We start from the raw sequence: 20,023 nt of genomic DNA on the forward strand, positions 1-20,023 counted from the left end.
GGAAAGACCGGATCATGTCTGGATTCTTTTGTTGCACGGACGGTAGGATAGACATTGAGTATATTGGACGGACATGATGCTCCGAATGACGACCATCAAACGCGTTGAGTGTCAAACGACAAACTCCCATTTAATAGTAAAGATTAATAGTAAAGATGAAGGAAATAAATAATTTGTGCCTACAAAATAGTGTTGTAACAAGCGATTTTTTGAGCACCAGTTTTCTTATATATCACAAGAAGTGTCATTAGAAAGAATTATCAGAGAACATATAATACGACATGTACACGTGTTAAATTGTTCACATTTTTTTTGACATTTGGATGGATTTCTTTTAGGCGGGAGGAGCATGTGCTCTCGGCTCCATTGTGAATTTCCGTCTTTCGTGGCCTCTTATGCAGATTATACTAAACAATGAGAAAAAAATGGCCCTAGCTAACACGCACCATTTGAGACGACAACTCAATCCACATAAGCATAACCAAGATAAAGCATCTTTGTGACGTTACTTTCATCGGAAATGGAAATTCCATAGCTCTTGTCGGTCAGTTTCAATACAACCGTTGAGCTATGGTCAACTTTGGTTCTCCATACCAACCAAACAAGATCGCCAATGTGAAATTTAAAACACCACACGCATGCACTAAAACATGAGAAAAGGGACGATGAAAACACACCACAATTTTGGTTTCCCAAATGGACTAGATCAGAGCAGAGCAGTCACACCTACTGCCTTCCGGTGCCTATTCTTTACTTAAAATATGGTCATCTAACTACAGATAGTATGAGAGAACCACCCTGGTAATTCCCTAACGTCAACAATACATTCAACAACCCCAACTTATCCTTTGCCGTAGCAAAGTGGTCGTCTTAACTTTATAGCAAAGCACACATTTGATATTCCACAACAACCCAATTTCACCGTAGTTGTCCATGGTCAGCACGATCTTAAAAGTCAGCTACAAAACACATTTTTATTTGCATAGGAGTTTTAACAACCAAAAAAAAATCTTGTATGTCCTGTGATCCTGTCAACCTGACTCAGATTTGCTCATTGACTGGGCAGAAAAGGCCACCTTTGGTTCATAGCCACTTAGGGCATCTACAATGGAAGGTGCTAAGTATGGGCGCCGGGATTTTGTTCCCACTCGATGGGAAGTTGTGTCATGCAATCCCAGGCAATGAGCGCTAATTTACTGGGGTCGACGCAACATTTTGCACCGGACGCTTAGCTAGTTTTTGCCTTGCTGCTGACCGAGTCAAGTAGATAATCAAGCGCCTACAATCAGATGCGCGTTGCACCTTGTTGCCGTTGCATGGACGCCAGGATTAATTGGCTGATCGTTTTCCGCACAAGCGCCCAGCTAAGCGTCCCGCACTGTACATACCCTTACAGATAGGCTTATTGGGGGTTGTTGGTATAAAGCACAGGAGGAAATGTGTGCCGCATAACGGCCGTTCTTACAATGCAGTGTAGACATTGGAAATCAGCCACACGAGACAATGAACTCACAAAGCACCTTGAGTTAAAAAAAAAACTACTCACTAGTCAGAACAAACTAGCCCAACCTAGGATGTGTTGGGCCTTTTGGCGTGAAATAGGCCCAGCACTAACCAGCCCAACCTGGTACGAAATGGGCCCCCACGGCCCACTCCCTCTTGTAGAGCCTGATTGCCTGAGAAGACGACGCAATCCAATCCTTCTCTCCCCACTCCGCCTCCCCTCCGCCGTCCCCGCTCTCCGCCGGCCGGGAGCTCGTTGCAGCGCGGCGGAGCCAAACCCTACTCCTCTTCCCGCACCTTTCTTTCCTCTCCCTTCCTCCCGAGTCTTCACCTACCAACGCGGCTCTAAATCCCTACTATGGTCTAGCACGATGCCCCACAGCTGCCGCCGTGCCGTACCTTAGCGCCACCGCCGACGCCGAAATCTCCGTTCCCGGTCTTCCTCGCCGGGACATCGCGTTCCTGCTGTCTCCGCCCCGTCCGCAGTCTTTTGGCTATTGGGTTTTGAGGTATGACTTATGAGGCGGTTTTCCTCCAGCGATTTAGTAGTTAAATCCCGCTGACCTAGTGACCTTCACAATTTCTGGTTGTGCTGGTGTACACAGGGAACACTATCTAGATCCATGCCTGGATACTAGCCTATGAGCTGTACGAAATTTGGTGATTCTGCTTTGCCCGTGACATGATTTTTCTGCTTTTTTGGTACACTCAAATAATCATAGGATTCATGTTAAAAAGTATCGGGAATGTATGGGAAACAAATGCTGTATTTCAGCCTGCCTTAGTGTTTCGAATGTGGTCTCCTGACGATTATCTGTTGTATTTTCTTTATTTAGCATTTAGGTAGTTTTGTGGCAGGTTAAAATCCCTCGAAAGTACATTTTAGGTGGACTTCATAATCATCTCTGAAGATCAGAGAGCATTGCTCTATCTAATAATCGCAACTGCTGTTTTCCTCAAATCCTCGCACACTCTTAGTTCATTGATTGGGAATACATTATTGAGAACATCACGCTTGTAATTTAGTTTGTAGCATTAGAGGATTGCATTTCCTAATAGTTTTAAAGCATGACTGTCACCTCTGTTAAAAACATCTTGAACACTGGCTACAACGTTGTGCAAAATGGAGATTTTTTTTAGCCTTGATCAGTTCAGTTGACACTTGATTCTGTTCCATATATATGGCATTATTCTTTCTAGTTTGGTATATACTCATTCATATTGAACCTACAGATTTGGTTGTAGTTACTTCCGGAATTCAAGAAGAAGGAAATATGAGCTACTGCCAAGCTACAGTATACAAGCCTCATGGTGGGCTCACTTTGGACAGCCCATTAGGTCTTGGGAGAACGTGCAAATTACTTCCTCTACATTCTGCATGTCAACGTTCTTCTAGATCTTGCAAGCTGCAAGAGAAAGTATATCCAAGGTTTCTTGTTGCTGCTTGCCATAAAAGGCTTGGTCCTGTATATGCCTCAAGTGGGAAGGAAAATCTTGGTTCTGCCAATGATGTAAGTAGCCTTTGCAGCTTTCTTGTATTTAATCATTTCTTTCGGTTTTGTGGGTGAATTGCACTGAAAACTTGCAGTTTCGTTACATCTTAGCAAATTTGTGAAGTTTGATTTTGTTTGGTACTGTGGAAGTCTGTTATTGATGTTTTTCGGGAAATCATCTACAGGAAATAGGGATACCGTGTAAAGTGTTGTGTACTAACTCTTAGAGCATCTCTAACAGAGCCCGTAAAAATGCAAACCGAAAAACTCGAGTTCAGTCTTCCGAAAACGAGTTTACGGGTCGCAAAATGGCTGGCGCAGAACAGACCCTGTAAATTAAAACTGAAAAAGGAATATTCGAAAAGTACTCATCTTCTTCACAAGAACTGTCTGCGCGCTGCCTAGATCTTCCCGCGCCGCCGGCGGCTAAGCAGCAAAGCATCTAATAAGCAGGTACGGCAAGCAGCTAGTACATGCGCCTTAAGCAGCAAAGCATCTAGCGCCTACGCAGCAACGCATTTAGCAGGCACGTGCAAGCAACAAAGCCAGATTCGTCCAGCGAGCTAGCTCGGCCATGTCCACGCAGCTCAGCCTCGCGCAAGCAGCAAAGCCAGATTCCTCCAGCGAGCTAGCTTGGCCTTGTCCAGCGAACTGATTCGTCGGGATTCGTCGGAAATTCGGGGCCACGCACCGTTCCAGCGAATCGCTCCGTCGATCTCCTCAAGGACACCACCTAGCTAGCAAGATTCGTCGAAAATTGATATAGACATGGTTGCAATTAGAGTGGGCTGACAGAATGTTTGATCGGCGATGCATAATTTTAGCAAAGCAGCTAGAAATCGGCGGCTGGAGGTGGTTGTACGGACGGCGGCGCTCGAGGAGTGGTGACAAATCCGTTCAGTTTTGGGCCTGTAAACCACCCTTTGGTCTGTATTAGTAGGGGTCGAGTCTAAAAAATTTCGGGCCCCTGAAAAAGTTTTTCGGGCCGGACGGCGAGTTCAGTCTCTGTTCTGCACCACTTTCGACCCGAACCAGTAAATCGGCCGGAAAAATACGGTTCCGGCGTGGTTTACGGGCTCTGTTAGAGTTGCTCTTAATCCTGTTTTGGTTAGAATTTATGGATCAGACAACTGATATGATACACAACAAGCACATAGTACTTTAAGGCTGTTAAGCACAATTGCTCTATGGAACCATCTGTTGACTTATTTTAGCTTTATTTTCAGCAATTCTCTATGGAATCTTTGAACAAAGCAATGGATGGAGCAAAAAAGCAATGGTCCATACAAGGTTTGTTGATGGAGCAACTGTCTAAGATTACCGGACAAGGATCTGGTGGAAATGGTGGAAATAAGAACCGTTATGGAGGCAGCGGTGGTGGTTCTGATGGGCCAGATGATGAATCTTTTACGGATTCACTGTATGAAATGGTCCAAGTTTTATTAGCAACCGTCGCTTTTGTACTCACGGTAATTGCATTGCTTCAGTCTTCCTTGTCATTGTCCTTCATTCGGAAATACTTCATATTTATAACGATTGTTCTGTGCAGACTTTTCAATTTCTTACAGTGACTATTTACCATGTTAAGTGAGCACTTTGGCTATTTCATGTGCAAACTTTTTTGCTGTTTAATTGTAGCCATGGGTGATTGTACAAATACATGAAGATAACATGATATTTATTATTTTGAACACCCGTTTCTGCTTATGCACTTAGCTTGCTCAGAAGGGATGAGGTGCATAATAGAAGTGCAGGATAGTGAGATTTCCATTCTCCTTTAGTGACAAAATGATTGGTGCAGTTTCTGCTTTGTCAAAGATCTCATTATTAACCCGTTAGTGAAAAAATGACAGCTGTTTCTTTATTTCCTATAACTATAAGTACTAATCCATGTGGACTAACTTATACGTTACAAAAAAACTGAAGTACTCTTCATAGTATAGAAGCTTACTGGGGATGTTTATTGATTTGTGTACCATTAGCAAATATGTGCTATATTGTCTTGTGGTCATCTTAATTACTAAAGCTGTTCTAAATACCCAAAGGCAAGACTAGCACAGATCCTTTTTCACCATACGTCCATAACACACATAACATGAGCATGTTCATATTCTTGCTGGCTGTGAACGTTAAGGACCCCCCACATATGCTTTCTAACTCATGGTTGCTTTGTTATGCAGTATGTCCATATAATCAGGGGAGAGGAGTTGTACCGCCTTGCTAGAGACTACACCAAATATCTTGCTACTGGTAAGAGAACATCCCGGCTGAAGCGTGCCATGCTTAACTGGCGTGAATTCTCAGATGGCATCACGAAGAAGGATAGCACACAAGATGATGTGTATGGAAGCCCAGTTGGTTCTGAACCTGTGTGGTGGCAGCAGCCCCAGAAGCTGGTTCATAATCTTGGGAACCTTTTCAAAAGCAACATGCGTCCACAAGCACAGGAATCTTGAGCCTGGCGTGCCCTGTTTGTGTTCGGATTTTCATCACAGAAACTTCTCGTTTTGATCACGTATAGGCCACTGCTAAGTACATCGACGCAACTAGGCGGTCAGCTGTTGTTTCTGCTGGATGGTGATTCTCGCTTAGTGTAGTGAAATTCATGTGCTGTCTATGGTTTGTATTGACTACAGAATAGGAGAGAGAGGAGTTGTTGTGGTCAGTTTTGTATGTCATGTAACACGGCTGCTATGATCGCCTGGTCGTCAGTGGTTTGTAGGTGGCAACTTGAATGCTGAATCTGATGGATCAAAACTACCAAGGTCCAAGTAGTAGTAAATCATGTATATTTTGTTTTCAAATTAAGCACTGCGAGCTAGTATCCAATTTTTTTTGAAGCTTGCTAGTATCCAATTTCCTTTGTTAGTGATGGTTGCTCTCCCCTTGGTCATGGACTCGTTGTAAGTTTGATTCTTCTACCAGCTTGGTTAGACCTGAAAGATAACCTTTTCCCAGCTGGTTCATCCATTTGTTGTCTATATATCTATATATCAGAGTGTTTTTTTTTTTTTTTTTGCACGGGCAATATATATCAGAGTGTTGCTTATCTCCATTCATCATTTTGCAGACGGTAATATGAAATGGAGGGAGTATCTGTAAGCATATCTGTCAATACATTTTCCTGAATAATTCATATTAACTACCCCATATAGTACTCCCTCCGTTCCATAATTTTTGTGGTAATATGAAACGGAGGGAGTACCTGTAAGCATATCTGTCAATACATTTTCCTGATGAGCCATTTAGGCGTGTCTGGATGGTGCTCTGATTGGGAGAACACATGACTAACCCAGTGGTTTACGTTTCTGAATAATAAATTTGTCAACAGGAAGGAGCAAAATGCACCTTTGGCTTGTGTCAATCAAACTGCTGGTAAACAGCAGACTAGTGCCCTTAAGACCGCAATTTGCGGAGCAATGATGCGGCCGAAAGCCAGGACGACGACCAGACGCAGTTAGCTGATGGAGCCCCAGACTAGTCAAACAAATCGCCCCATTTGTGTAGCGGAGGCACGTAGCAGTAGGCTTTGCGACTCAAGGTGGACATGATTAGCCACTGCTGGCACGAATGTAGTTTCCTGAACTGCAGTGCCTAGCAAGATTCTGCTCAGTCTCCGACAGTGCCCAAGCCGACACGAGTGTAGGTAGGTCGTCGACCTCCCTTCCATGCCCAGCCCAGATGCTTTGTGTTTCTGAGAAACGCTTTGCAGAGAGTTGAGGCACAGCACGGCCAAAAATAATTGAGGCTTAATTTGCTGATAACACGGAAGAGACAGTTCACTAGTGCACCGTCAACCCGTCACGCCCCCTGTTCATATAATGGCTTAGCTACTTGAACTTGATTAGTACTATCTTCTATAGCATTCCTTAATTTCAGGTAGCTGATGATCTTGAATTAGTTTATCAAAGGTTCTGGAGGCACTTGCTCAGTCCAGAGGACCGTTTCAGGTAAGACCGCAGGCTCGGACTGGCTCGTGCTCGGGCTATCATATTTGATTCATATAAACGCATTCGAAGTTACGTAATCGATGATACACACGCGTAAAACCCAGTCAATGAAAGAATGCCTGAAAGAGGGATGAAAAGAGCCCAAAACCAGGAGATGACATGATCAGAAGATTCAGAACCCGAGAAATAGTGAAGCGACGGAACAGATAAAAACCCATTGTTTCGTTGTCACTAGCGTAAGAATTTTTTCTGGAACTGCACGTAGAAAAGTTCGATCGGCGGTGGAAGCGCGTGGACCCCGTCCGTCTGGACTTATGCATGGCGAATTATTCCCGTCGCCGTCGCCGCCGCGGTGGAGAGGCGGCACGGCGGGTCAGGCCGCGGACTGAGACGGGCACGACAGCGGCCGCCGACTCCTCAGAATTCTCTGCTGTAGACGAGCGCTACAGCCTACAGATGAAGAACACCATCATCTGCAGTATCTGTAGATGACGGAGAAGCTACCATAAAGCTGTCGTCAGAAAGCAAAGCACTGCAATGTCGCGGTTGGGGTGCTGTTCGGCCACGTGCGCTGAACCGCAACAGCCGTGCGAGTTGAGAGATCAGGCGTGGGATGTTTCCCGTCAAAAGATGGTAGCGCGCAGTCGCCATGTTGTCAGAGAGGTGGTCGAAGAAGGCGGCAGCTGCAACTCTGCAAGCCTGCGAGATTATCGAGGGACGAAATCGGGAGAGTGGCCGACCACGTTCTCTCACACTAAGGACTCCTTCGTTCAAAACAATTTTGTAAATTTCTATAGGATCTGGGTCATAGGATTTTTTTTTACAAAGTTCGTCTGATTTATAGGATTGCAATCCCATGAAACAAAGGATACATTTGCATGGAGAGAAAATTTTCCCATCACTCAACCTCCTTTTACGGTTTATTTGGTTTTGTTGTGCAATCAAATGTTTCCAGATCCAAAAATCCTATGGTTTCCTAATCTATAAAATCGAAAAGGATGTGTCATTCCAATCGTGTGATTTTTCAATTCCCGTGTTATGAAAATCCTGCAAATTAAAGGAGCCCTAAATTTTTGACTCGTAAACGACTTCGTCGTGTGAACGGTGTGGCTTTAATCCCTTTCACCCTTGGTGTCTTGATTGTGTAACATTTTGAATCTGCTGCACATGTGCAAGAACAAACGTAAAAAACGGCCTAGCGGACGCTCCTTTGAGGCAGCCCGGTAAAAACCCTAGTTATTGTCAACGTCTTCTCATCTCATCTGGCCTACATGCTCCCGTTGAAGGAAGCTGGTGGTGGATGACGGTGTCGGCTTCTTGCCTCCTTTAACTGTGAGGAGCACACACGGTCCGATCCAAGGCCTCTATGTTGTGGTCGTGGCAATGCGATGATAGGGGTTCCATGGGGGCGGGGACACACCATTTGCATGGACATCCAGTCGCAGGGCCCGTGGTCGTATGGCGGTGCCGAGGCCTCACCGCGGTCGGGTAGGCATGGCTAATGCTGGCACGTGTCGGTCTTGGCGGTGCCTACACAACAATGCCTTAACTTTGGGGTCGTATTCGACTGATTGGCTCCTAGTGGAGGATGTCGGAGGGTTGGTCTAGAGTAAGATGTTGTCGAGAAGCCACAAGATGGAGGCAACATGCAATGACGGCCAAATCTGGTCGTAAACTTATGTCCAACATCCCTTCATATCCAATTGACATGGATTGAAGAAGGTGCGGTGGTGATTAGAAGTGGGGTACTGAGATTTTCAAACTTCTTCTGATGTCTTCAACGACGTGTTGGCGGGCATTGCACATGGATCCAACAACGATAAGTCAACGCCGAAACATAGAGATGAAAATTCCAAGTTGGGCCTTTCATTGGATTGGTCAATTGCACATACGAGAAATGATCAACTCTTGAAGATTGTTTATTATTGTACTTTTGTTTCATAGGATTTTTGGCAGGGTTGTGGAAAATATATTGTAAAAAGACATATCTAGTTCAGATAACGTTGGGTTTCTTTTTTGTTTTTGTATTGCTAGATGATTTATTCTCCATTGCTAGACTTTGCTAAGCATTTGTACCTATTCGAGTTACGTGTCCGCTCCGCATTTGTACCTATAAGATCCATATTCTTGTTACTTAGAATTGAGAAGGTCTTGATGGCATTGTTGCTATCATTGTTACTTTGGAATGGTGCTAAGAGATCATCAGGGAGCTGTCATTGTTGCTGCTTGCCGCGAGGCTATACCATGCAGAGATGCAACAGAGGCGGAGCTTATGGCAATCGAGGAGGGAGTGCAACTGGCCCTCCTATGGACGACGCGGCCGTTCATGGTGGAGACTGACTGCGTCGAGGCCATTGAGTTAATTAAGGAATCAACACCTAATACTTTCATTTAAACTTTTAGAATTTTTCTCATACGAGAGTTACTTAAGAAGAGGAATATTAAGATAGCCAAAGTGAGCAGTGAGGCCAATATGGTCAGCCACGAGCTAGTTAAGATAGGTAGGATTAAATACAGATCGGCTGTGTGGTTTGTGGACTTGCCTCCAGAAGTATGCCGGGCCATAGACCAAGATTCTTATCCTCCTGTTATGTAATACTAGGAAGTTTTAGCGCGGCGGCACGCCGCGCCCGTGAGGTAATATTGACGATTGCCATGTCTACGTGGCAGGGTTGAACTCATTCTGAATATAGTTTTAGGTCAAGTCGTGTACGTATATTCAGTTTTAGTTGCCTATGAGTGGATATTTAATTATTTAGAAAATGGTGCATTGTAAGGGTGTTACTTGATTAGCTATGGTCGATATAGTAGTTTTGATATGGACTGGAACGTCGATGGTTTGGCATTTTTATAGACTACTATATTTTTAGAGAGAGAAGAAATCTATGTTAGTGTTGAAGTAGAGAGGAAAGAACATATATAGAAGTAGCGATATACATTAGTTAGCTATGCTCGCATTAGTTGGCATAAAAGTTACATAGTGGATGAAGGTAAAGCCATGCTCGCATTAGTTGGCATACAGAGTTAGTGGATGAAGCTAAAGTGCTCGTCCTATTTTACATTGGTTCTGGCTACCGACGACGGTAAATATTCCTACCGGGTACCGTGGCGAGTGCGGTTGAATAGAGTGATTACTTGTTATAATCTAGATTACTTCTAAGATACATAGTTGATGGCATCCTGAAGTAGCTGATAATCGCCTCCTTCTTCTGCGTGGTGAGGGCGAGCATTGTCCTGACCACGTTCTTGTTCTTGGCTCGTGTGGAAGGCATGGGGAGGCCAAGCAGGACAGATATAATCCTATCAAAGCGATTAAACCCGATGTGAAAGAGTATTTTTAAACGGGATGCTCTCGTAACTTTGTCCCATTTATTTTTTTATCAGTAAGCTAATAGTAGTATAGATCGGTTTGCTAGAAATACTGGTGGGTTGCACTTGCACAGATAGGCTACGTTAGTGAATTTGGTCCACACCTTTTTTCTGACAATGCCGTCTACCATTTCTTTTCCTTCTGAACCTTCTAGAGGCAGAAGCAACAAAAAGAAGCAATAGGACAAAGCAGAGTCAGGCAAGCGACCCAGGGCAGCAGAGTAGCTGCGGCCGCGCCCGAGCTGAAGAGAGAAGCTGTGGTCGGAGCGGAGCAAGAGAAAGACCGGGCACATAAGCTGCAACGGCATGCGGTTTGGTACCTAGCGCCATCCCTTTTTTTTCTTCCTTCGCTGGGCACTGGATCTATGGTGGGGGCGCTTGGCGATAACTTGTTCGTTGTATCGAAGGCGGTGGAGGAGAAATAATCGGGGCTGCAAGAAGGGTGGAGATCGGGATCGTTCTGCTGGAGATGCGGTGCTGGCCATGCTGGGCCTCGCCACGGCCACACCATCTCCTGCCCGGCTGCCCTAGCAAAATGGTGTGGAAAGGAAGGCGTCAACTGGGTGTGAGTGTCTCTTCCGTACTCTGCTCGAGCAATGCTCAGTCAAAGCGGAGCTCCAAGGATGGAATCGGATGGACGGCCTGGTAAGCTTCTTCTTGCTGAATATTTTTTCTAAGCCAACATACTGTCCATTCCTCTCTTTAGGGGAAACGAATTTTGGAAAAAGAGAAGATAAAGTTTTTCTATTCTGTTCTGCTGTTGCTTTGATATTGAGTTAGTTTCCTATTCAGTTATCTCCATTCGTTGATGCCCACCTCCAATGAGTCATTGGTAGACCAATAACTGAGAGGTGAGAAATGATATAACTACACGGAAACTGTATACTGATACTAAATAAATCAATAGAAGCAAATATAGACAATTTGAAGATGTTGCTGTGCCAAGGATTTGGCGGAATATTGGAGACTGGCCAGCGGTGAGAAAAGATACCATCGCATGGAGCTGTAGATTGATGCTGGGTAAACCAATAGAACAAACTTCGGTAATAGAAATAGTCTTCCGCATTGAACAACTCATACAACATAAAATAGGACAGTGAATAAATCAGTCAATAAGCATACACATATAGCTGCAAAAATTCAAAACTGGAGGACTGTTACATCATATGAGCAGGCCAAAAACTTCCTATGTGTAAAATCCCCTTGTAGCAGCAGGTAGAACATAAATTGTCATCTACATTAGAATAAGATCATAAGAAACTTGATCACTGATTACTCCTAAGTCCCAACATGTTGCGACTTATATAGTTGCTGCACTTTCAATAAAAGAATGTGACCTACAGTAGAACAAAATCAATTCGATTGCGACTAAATATGAGGTACTGCACTTTCAGTAGAAGAACGTGATACTGCAAGCAAAACAGAAGCAATCGACCTGCGATTTCTATAAATTAAATCCACGACATTGCACGTCTGCACCCAAGGAATAATAGATCAGTAGGAAAAAAATGAAGCAGAAGAGCCACAGATAGACTTCCTCGTTTTCACCTTGGGCCACACAAGAAGATAATGTCCAGCAAAAAGTCCGGAGTCCTATGCATTGAAAACATCTAATAGCAGTAGATACTGTGGAAAAACTTACATTCAACGTGAGACAAAATTTTCTAGCTTTTAGATTTAGACGAAAAAATATTATTTTCAATGACAACTAAAGCACTTCTAATTATGTATTTAGTATAAGCTGACCATCAGACCAACCAAACCGGTGCAAAAACACCAGAACAAATAATCCTCAAAACAGTAAGTTGTTTCTTATAAGGTTGTGCTAACGCGTTGAATGTCACCGACCTGAACCTTCTTCTACGTCATACGCCTAGTGGCAACGATACTGAACTGACAATGAAAAGGTACATATTATGGAAATTTCCTATTGGGATTGTCCTGAGGGTAGCATGCGGGTAGGCTACAGTAATATTGACTTGATAGGAGAACCTTCATCTATAGCACTATACTAAATTAGAAAGGAAAAAATAAACCTACATTTCTACATCGATATATCACAACATAGAATTATAATACCCCATTTCACATGTATTTTTTGCTTAAGGAAGACACCACTCTAACAAATACATATCATTCTATATGCCAGTAAAGTGGGAAGTATTGATTTGTACATGAAAACGACGACTAACTAATATCCATTTCAGTGTGTGTGTGGATGTTGTGTTACCTGTGCAACTCTTGCTGTCATTGATCCAGAAGTAGGCCACCATATCCTGAGATAAAAACACAGTTATCAAGAAAACTCCTTCAACTGGCTATGAGAAAAATATTGGCAGGAGCATTCGAGACTGCAGGGCAAAGTAACAAATCTAAATCAATTATGTAGTATTAACCTTCTCTTGCGGTAACAGCAAACAGAAATATTTGCAAGCACATTCTCTTGTTATCAATGACAGGACGGTCACCTCGGAGTACTCAACAGCACAGAGCATCCAAAACCTGACTCATCGCTATCGTTCATTACTATGAACTAAATGTTGACAGCAGCCTACCCAGACCCAACCACCTGAGTGGAAGGAGCCATACAACCTTTCCTACTTTCCACAGCTGAAAGCACCAAACATATTGCACATTAGTTGAAAAGAAACACCCAATCTATATATACAAAGCTGAACAAAATTATGCAGACCAACCTGTAACATAGCTCTCAATTGATCAAGTTCATTTGACATTTCAAGGAAACATGACTGACAGATATTGTCCTCAGTGCTTCCAAAAACCAGGCGCTGAAGCACATCTTATCCAAACAATATTTGAAAATAGTGTATAAAACATTTTGTCTTGATTCGGGGTTCTCTGCCAACCTACACTCAGCAGCACTTTATCCAAAACAATCTTGAAGCATTAAATGCAACCATCGGGACCGCAGTTTGCTAACTGAAATATGAAAAGAAAAAAAAATCAGGACAGATATAATCCACAAATCAGATCGACCTGTATTTGGTGTTATCTTGTTGTGGCAGAACCATCTATCATTAATCCTTTACCAGATTATTACCATGTCTAATTTCCCGTATCTTAGAAAGATGGAGGAAATAAATGTTGATCTATTCATAGCTGAATGAGATTAGGATTAAGTATAGAAGTGTAGCATTATAATAGTGAAAAGAAGTCTGACATGTGTGAAGTTTAATTACACCAATGGAGATACTCAGATAATAATATATTTGTTTGGAAAAAGGAGGCTACATTGGTTCCAACAATTCAAGTGGTTTATAACAGGGGCTGAGCAAACAAATTGTTTGAATTTTCGAGGGTGTACCTCGCGTCGACATCAATAAAATCAAGCTTGTATAAGTGCTACCGTGTGCATCCTTACTTTTCCAATCTGCCTGCAATCATTGGTTTTAAGTACATGTAGTAATGCAAATAGAGAGTGGCAGTTACATAATACGGTGAGGAGATCAGAAATAAAAAAGATAAAGGGAAAAAGATATAGAGGTTGAAAAGGATACACAAATAGAGTCAGGAAGAATTCACCTTATCGATTTAGACATTCTTGGAACTACGGAAGGATGTCTTGCCGATTCCGGCTGCTTGCCTTGCTAGATTCATGGTCTCCAAGCTTTGACATCAGACAAAGCACAAACCACACAGAACAACCTAAGAAATACTCACGAAATTATCGAGGAAGGGCCAAAAATAGCAAGAACAGCCGACGGTAACTACTGATCAACCTCGAAGCAGATCGCAAAACCAACTGCAGCACCTTGCCCAGAACAGAAAGAGCAAGCGGAACCCTGCCTTGAACGCGCGCCCCTGGGCGGGCACGAACGACTACATGGAAGGGGATAAGGCGACGCAGAAGGGGTCGAGCTTTACACGTGTGCCGTACCGCCACTTGACCATAGTTGCACGAAGGCGGAGATGCACTGGCTTCGTATGGATAGAAGGATGGCCTGCCGTATGGCCGGTCGGACGTGGAGATAGAGAGGCGGAAGCCCCTGGTGGAGCGAAGATCGGCAACGCCCGGTGGAGCCAAGAACGGCATGCCGCAGAGCCTTCGTCGGCTGCGGCTCGGCCGGGCGGAGAGGCGCCGGCGGACGGTGAAGCAAACGGCGGCCTGGCAATGGTCTTTGCCGGTGGCGGCTGTAGATCGGTCGGCCAAAAAGAGGGAAGAGGTGAAGATGAGAAAGAGAGACGTGGGGAAAATGGATAGTTGCTTTAGTTCGGGAGTTGAGGCACCGCTTTGTCCGCCGCTTTGACCAGATCAGATGAAACCGGAAAACCGAGAGTCACCGGAAGTATAAAAGGTAACTATCCCATAGAAACCGGAAGCAAATATTCAAGATCAGGATTGTTGACCGGAACAGAGCCGGTAACCAAAGATTATACAGTCAAAAATAAAAGAAGGGCTAAAACCAACCAGCATGCATCTACCGCACCAAGCGGATGTCTACAGTAAAAAAATTACGTGGCTAAGCGTGGTTGGAGGAATTAGTGGAGGGAACAGTGCCCAAATCTTTCTCCTTTCAGCAAATGGGTTTAGCTTTTATATAGGTTATACATTACTATGAACTAAATATTGACAGCAGCCTACCCAGACCCAACCACCTGAGTGGAAGGAGCCATACAACCTTTCCTACTTTCCACAGCTGAAAGCACCAAACATATTGCACATTAGTTGAAAAGAAACACCCAATCTATATATACAAAGCTGAACAAAATTATGCAGACCAACCTGTAACATAGCTCTCAATTGATCAAGTTCATTTGACATTTCAAGGAAACATGACTGACAGATATTGTCCTCAGTGCTTCCAAAAACCAGGCGTTGAAGCACATCTTATCCAAACAATATTTGAAAATAGTGTATAAAACATTTTGTCTTGATTCGGGGTTCTCTGCCAACCTACACTCAGCAGCACTTTATCCAAAACAATCTTGAAGCATTAAATGCAACCATCGGGACCGCAGTCTGCTAACTGAAATATGAAAAGAAAAACAAATCAGGACAGATATAATCCACAAATCAGATCGACCTGTATTTGGTGTTATCTTGTTGTGGCAGAACCATCTATCATTAATCCTTTACCAGATTATTACCATGTCTAATTTCCTGTATCTTAGAAAGATGGAGGAAATAAATGTTGATCTATTCATAGCTGAATGAGATTAGGATTAAGTATAGAAGTGTAGCATTATAATAGTGAAAAGAAGTCTGACATGTGTGAAGTTTAATTACACCAATGGAGATACTCAAATAATAATATATTTGTTTGGAAAAAGGAGGCTACATTGGTTCCAACAATTCAAGTGGTTTATAACAGGGGCTGAGCAAACAAATTGTTTGAATTTTCGAGGGTGTACCTCACGTCGACATCAATAAAATCAAGCTTGTATAAGTGCTACCGTGTGCATCCTTACTTTTCCAATCTGCCTGCAATCATTGGTTTTAAGTACATGTAGTAATGCAAATAGAGAGTGGCAGTTACATAATACGGTGAGGAGATCAGAAATAAAAAAGATAAAGGGAAAAAGATATAGAGGTTGAAAAGGATACACAAATAGAGTCAGGAAGAATTCACCTTATCGATTTAGACATTCTTGGAACTACGGAAGGATGTCTTGCCGATTCCGGCTGCTTGCCTTGCTAGATTCATGGTCTCCAAGCTTTGACATCAGACAAAGCACAAACCACACAGAACAACCTAAGAAATACTCACGAAATTATCGAGGAAGGGCCAAAAATAGCAAGAACAGCCGACGGTAACTACTGATCAACCTCGAAGCAGATCGCAAAACCAACTGCAGCACCTTGCCCAGAACAGAAAGAGCAAGCGGAACCCTGCCTTGAACGCGCGCCCCTGGGTGGGCACGAACGACTACATGGAAGGGGATAAGGCGACGCAGAAGGGGTCGAGCTTTACACGTGCGCCGTACCGCCACTTGACCATAGTTGCACGAAGGCGGAGATGCACTGGCTTCGTATGGATAGAAGGATGGCCTGCCGTATGGCCGGTCGGACGTGGAGATAGAGAGGCGGAAGCCCCTGGTGGAGCGAAGATCGGCAACGCCCGGTGGAGCCAAGAACGGCATGCCGCAGAGCCTTCGTCGGCTGCGGCTCGGCCGGGCGGAGAGGCGTCGGCGGACGGTGAAGCAAACGGCGGCCTGGCAATGGTCTTTGCCGGTGGCGGCTGTAGATCGGTCGGCCAAAAAGAGGGAAGAGGTGAAGATGAGAAAGAGAGACGTGGGGAAAATGGATAGTTGCTTTAGTTCGGGAGTTGAGGCACCGCTTTGTCCGCCGCTTTGACCAGATCAGATGAAACCGGAAAACCGAGAGTCACCGGAAGTATAAAAGGTAACTATCCCATAGAAACCGGAAGCAAATATTCAAGATCAGGATTGTTGACCGGAACAGAGCCGGTAACCAAAGATTATACAGTCAAAAATAAAAGAAGGGCTAAAACCAACCAGCATGCATCTACCGCACCAAGCGGATGTCTACAGTAAAAAAATTACGTGGCTAAGCGTGGTTGGAGGAATTAGTGGAGGGAACAGTGCCCAAATCTTTCTCCTTTCAGCAAATGGGTTTAGCTTTTATATAGGTTATAATATATTCCTTTCCCCGCAAAAAAAAGAATTGAGAAGGTCTTGATAGTTCTTCTATTGGTGCCTGTTTCCGAAAGGAGTAGAATTGCTGAAAGGTCGAATAACAATAGTGATACGCACATCTTAGCTCAATTAAGAAGTCATAGTGGTATAAGTGGTGCTCTCAGTGATTCGGGTCCCTCAAGATTCGGGTCTTCCATGAGGGACCCGAATCACTGAGAGCAACATTCGCGCCCAAAAATTTAAAAGAGCAACAATATTTTTGCCTAATGACTAATGAGTTACTTCAGAAAGGGGAGGGGTGGCAATATGTTGTACATCCAGTCCGTCCACCCGCGCCCAAGAGTGGAGGTCCTTCTCATTTTTTGCAAAATAAGATATGGAAAACCTACATATTACAAATATATATTTTGCATTACACATAATGTATTGTTGTGCGCATCAATCTCGATACAGAATGTATAGTTGTGCGCATCAACCTGCATACGCTAGAAAAAATACCTACATTTACAATATTAAATACACATATTAAAAAAACATTTTATGAGAATTAATTGATATTGATTTGTTATTGTAGTTGTATACATATGTTTGTATAAACATGGTCAAACTTAAAAAAACATTGATTTTTGATTAATCCTTAGATACTTTATACTCCTCCGTTCTCTTTTAATCTACGTTCTAGAAAAATCAGATAAATCAGTAGTGCATTTATTAGTACTACTTAAATTGGTAAACATCCAATTTAAGCTACATTGAAAATAGTGACATCTATAATAGATAAGAGTAAGTACAATAAGATCTGGAGGGAGGGCAGCTTCTCGGAGAAGCCGCCAAAAGAACTGAGCCTAGTCAGCTAGCTACAAGGAATAAAATAATATATTTATGTCTAGTTGGAGGAGAGAGAAGATGAGAGAGAATGTAAGTGGACTCTTATGCAAGAGCTAGCTCTAGCACGTGCTCTTAAGCAATGTGTGTGAATGAAAGGTGGGTCATTCATTGAAAAAGTAGTACATTTTTATAGTCAACTATTGTACTTATTGGCTACATGTTGACTATAGATGATATGGTATCTTGCTTATAGCTAACAACCGGCTATACTATTGGAGTTACTCTAAAGGAGAATCACTTCGTCCATATTCTTGTCAACTAAAAGCTAAAATGTAAAGATTTTTAGAATAAATTTTAGGTCTAGAATGAAAAGTAATTCAGAATCAGAGGAAGTATTTTATTAGGATGGAGGAAGCGGTAACAAACAGTAGGCAGTATCGTACGTAGCGTGGCATGACAGGCATGATAAACTAACAAACTGTTTGAATGGCATATTTATTTTATCAAACTATATACGGCATTTCTGGTCCTTCTCTTTTCTCTGGAATTGCCCTTCTTTTCTGAAGGGGAACCCCGTACGTCTGGATTCTTTTCATACAACAAAACAAAAGGTATCAGTATACAGCCAAACAACCTTGCTCTGGTTGTACATGCTGCACGTTACAGTAGCTGAAGGCATACGTGATACATACGTACGTACACGCGATCTTTTATTTTCCTTTTTCGTGTACGTATCACGCCGAGAACAAACACGTGTACATAATTCACCGGACACATAAAAGAGAAAGATAAATGTAATGATCTGTTTGATTCCTAGCCACACTTTACTCAAGCAAAGTTCCACAAATGAGGCAACTAAAAAGTGTTGCTTAAAATTTGAAGCCCATAAAATGTGGCAAAAGTTAGCAAATACACAGGTGAATTTGAAAAGGTGTGGCAATTTTTAACGTGTGGCGAAATTTAAACACATGCCAAACTACCAAATTTTGGTTTGTCAAATTCTGGCTGAGAACCAAACATCTCCTAAGGCACTGTCTTGAAGATATCTTCTTCATTTGCTTATTCTTGCAACTTTAAAGCCGCCATATATATGGTTTAAGCATCGCCTATGGATAAATCCTATAAGTAAAGCTCAATGCAAACATTTGTCTATATGAATTGTCAGTAATTAAAAACGATATACGGGGTCCATGCATGTTCACGCGCCGCCTACTTCGCCTCGTCGTTGGCCGTAAGATCAACGAACTCCAGCATCGGCCATGGATACAACCATGTGACCAACGGTGGCGCCGAAGCTGGGGCAGTTGGTGCTGGAGGGGTCGATGCTAGAGACGATGGCGCTGGAGGAGCCGGTACATGAAGGTCCATGGCGACAATGATGGGTGTTGAGGAGTCCCGACAGCGTGACATGGCACCCTTGCGCGAGTGCGGACTCCTGCAGCTACGTTGTGAAGCCTTACCACTCTACCAGGGCCTCCAACTCCAACGGGGCAACGCCTAGCTTGAGTGCCTCCTTTTACCGCGGAAGATCGATCGGACAGGAAGCTTATCCTCCTGGATGGCCGCTAGCTGCTTGCGCTCCCACACGAGGAGGCTGGCGTAGTCTGCGGTGTCATCCTAAGGGGTCCTTGCCTGTGATGGCGTCACCGCCCACAAGCGGCTCTTCTTGGTCCTCCTCATCCTCCTCCATCTTCACGTCCGCAGCCATGGCCTCCCCATAGTCCCACTCGTCGTCGAGGTAGCTGGCGCGACGTTATGTGTCCCACTCCCGCCAACGAACGTCTCCCACACCTGCGAGTTAAGGTCGTAGGCGTGGTCTTCACATAAATAAGGCGGCAGGCAGCATAGGCACCCTCCACATGTTGAGGTGCCAGTTGGTGTAGAGTTGCACGGCGGCCCACCTTCCATCCATCGTCGTTCGGGTAGAGCGAGCATGCCACATGGTCGTTCTTCAGGTTCTTCCACGACCACAACTTTCCCATTGCTAGCAGTTTCGCTATCACTTGACGGTGGTCTGAGGACACAAATGACTCAATGTAGCAATGGCGAGGGCGTGTGTGTGGACTGGCGGGTGCGGTCGTTTGCCCTTAAAAATCTAGGGCATGGACTCCACTGATGTCAGTGTTGAAGGCAAGCACCGCCCTCTCATACTGGTGCGGGCGCAGAAGGCAAAGCGATCGTTCCGTCGCTGCAAAGTTGGCTGGAGACGATGCGGACATGCTATCCACGATGTATCCAGGCCGACACATTCGTAGCCTAAAC

At 43.8% G+C, this 20,023-nt stretch overlaps 1 protein-coding gene and 1 long non-coding RNA gene across 3 annotated transcripts; both read left to right on the forward strand.

Annotated features, from left to right (window-relative positions):
- The first annotated feature begins 1,679 nt into the window (after positions 1-1,679).
- Positions 1,680-5,836, forward strand: LOC127335361 (uncharacterized). 2 transcript variants are annotated; one of them, XM_051362006.2, is made up of 4 exons: positions 1,680-2,012; positions 2,749-3,014; positions 4,223-4,465; positions 5,177-5,836. In XM_051362006.2, exons 2-4 carry the CDS (start codon positions 2,778-2,780, stop codon positions 5,450-5,452), a joined length of 756 nt encoding a protein of 251 aa, XP_051217966.1. In that variant the 5' UTR covers positions 1,680-2,012; positions 2,749-2,777; the 3' UTR covers positions 5,453-5,836. The 2 variants fall into 2 exon arrangements, with proteins under 2 accessions (XP_051217966.1, XP_051217965.1); XM_051362005.2 differs by having other exon boundaries at positions 1,681-2,012; positions 2,737-3,014.
- Positions 5,837-10,467: 4,631 nt separating this feature from the next.
- LOC127335363 (uncharacterized) lies at positions 10,468-11,065 on the forward strand. Its single transcript, XR_007872728.1, has 2 exons — positions 10,468-10,631; positions 10,723-11,065. It is a non-coding gene; the product is annotated as an uncharacterized lncRNA (long non-coding RNA).
- Positions 11,066-20,023: the final 8,958 nt, after the last annotated feature.

This window comes from Lolium perenne, chromosome 2, assembly GCF_019359855.2.
Source record: "Lolium perenne isolate Kyuss_39 chromosome 2, Kyuss_2.0, whole genome shotgun sequence".
In the NCBI taxonomy this organism is placed as follows: domain Eukaryota; kingdom Viridiplantae; phylum Streptophyta; class Magnoliopsida; order Poales; family Poaceae; genus Lolium; species Lolium perenne.

Excerpts from the sequence above, each read along its gene's own strand:
- LOC127335361 (XM_051362006.2), top strand. The coding sequence starts at position 2,778 with ATGAGCTACTGCCAAGCTACAGTATACAAGCCTCATGGTGGGCTCACT. Across the intron at positions 3,015-4,222 it reads ATCTTGGTTCTGCCAATGAT|CAATTCTCTATGGAATCTTT; the intron begins GTAAGTAGCCTT and ends CTTTATTTTCAG. Across the intron at positions 4,466-5,176 it reads CCGTCGCTTTTGTACTCACG|TATGTCCATATAATCAGGGG; the intron begins GTAATTGCATTG and ends TTTGTTATGCAG.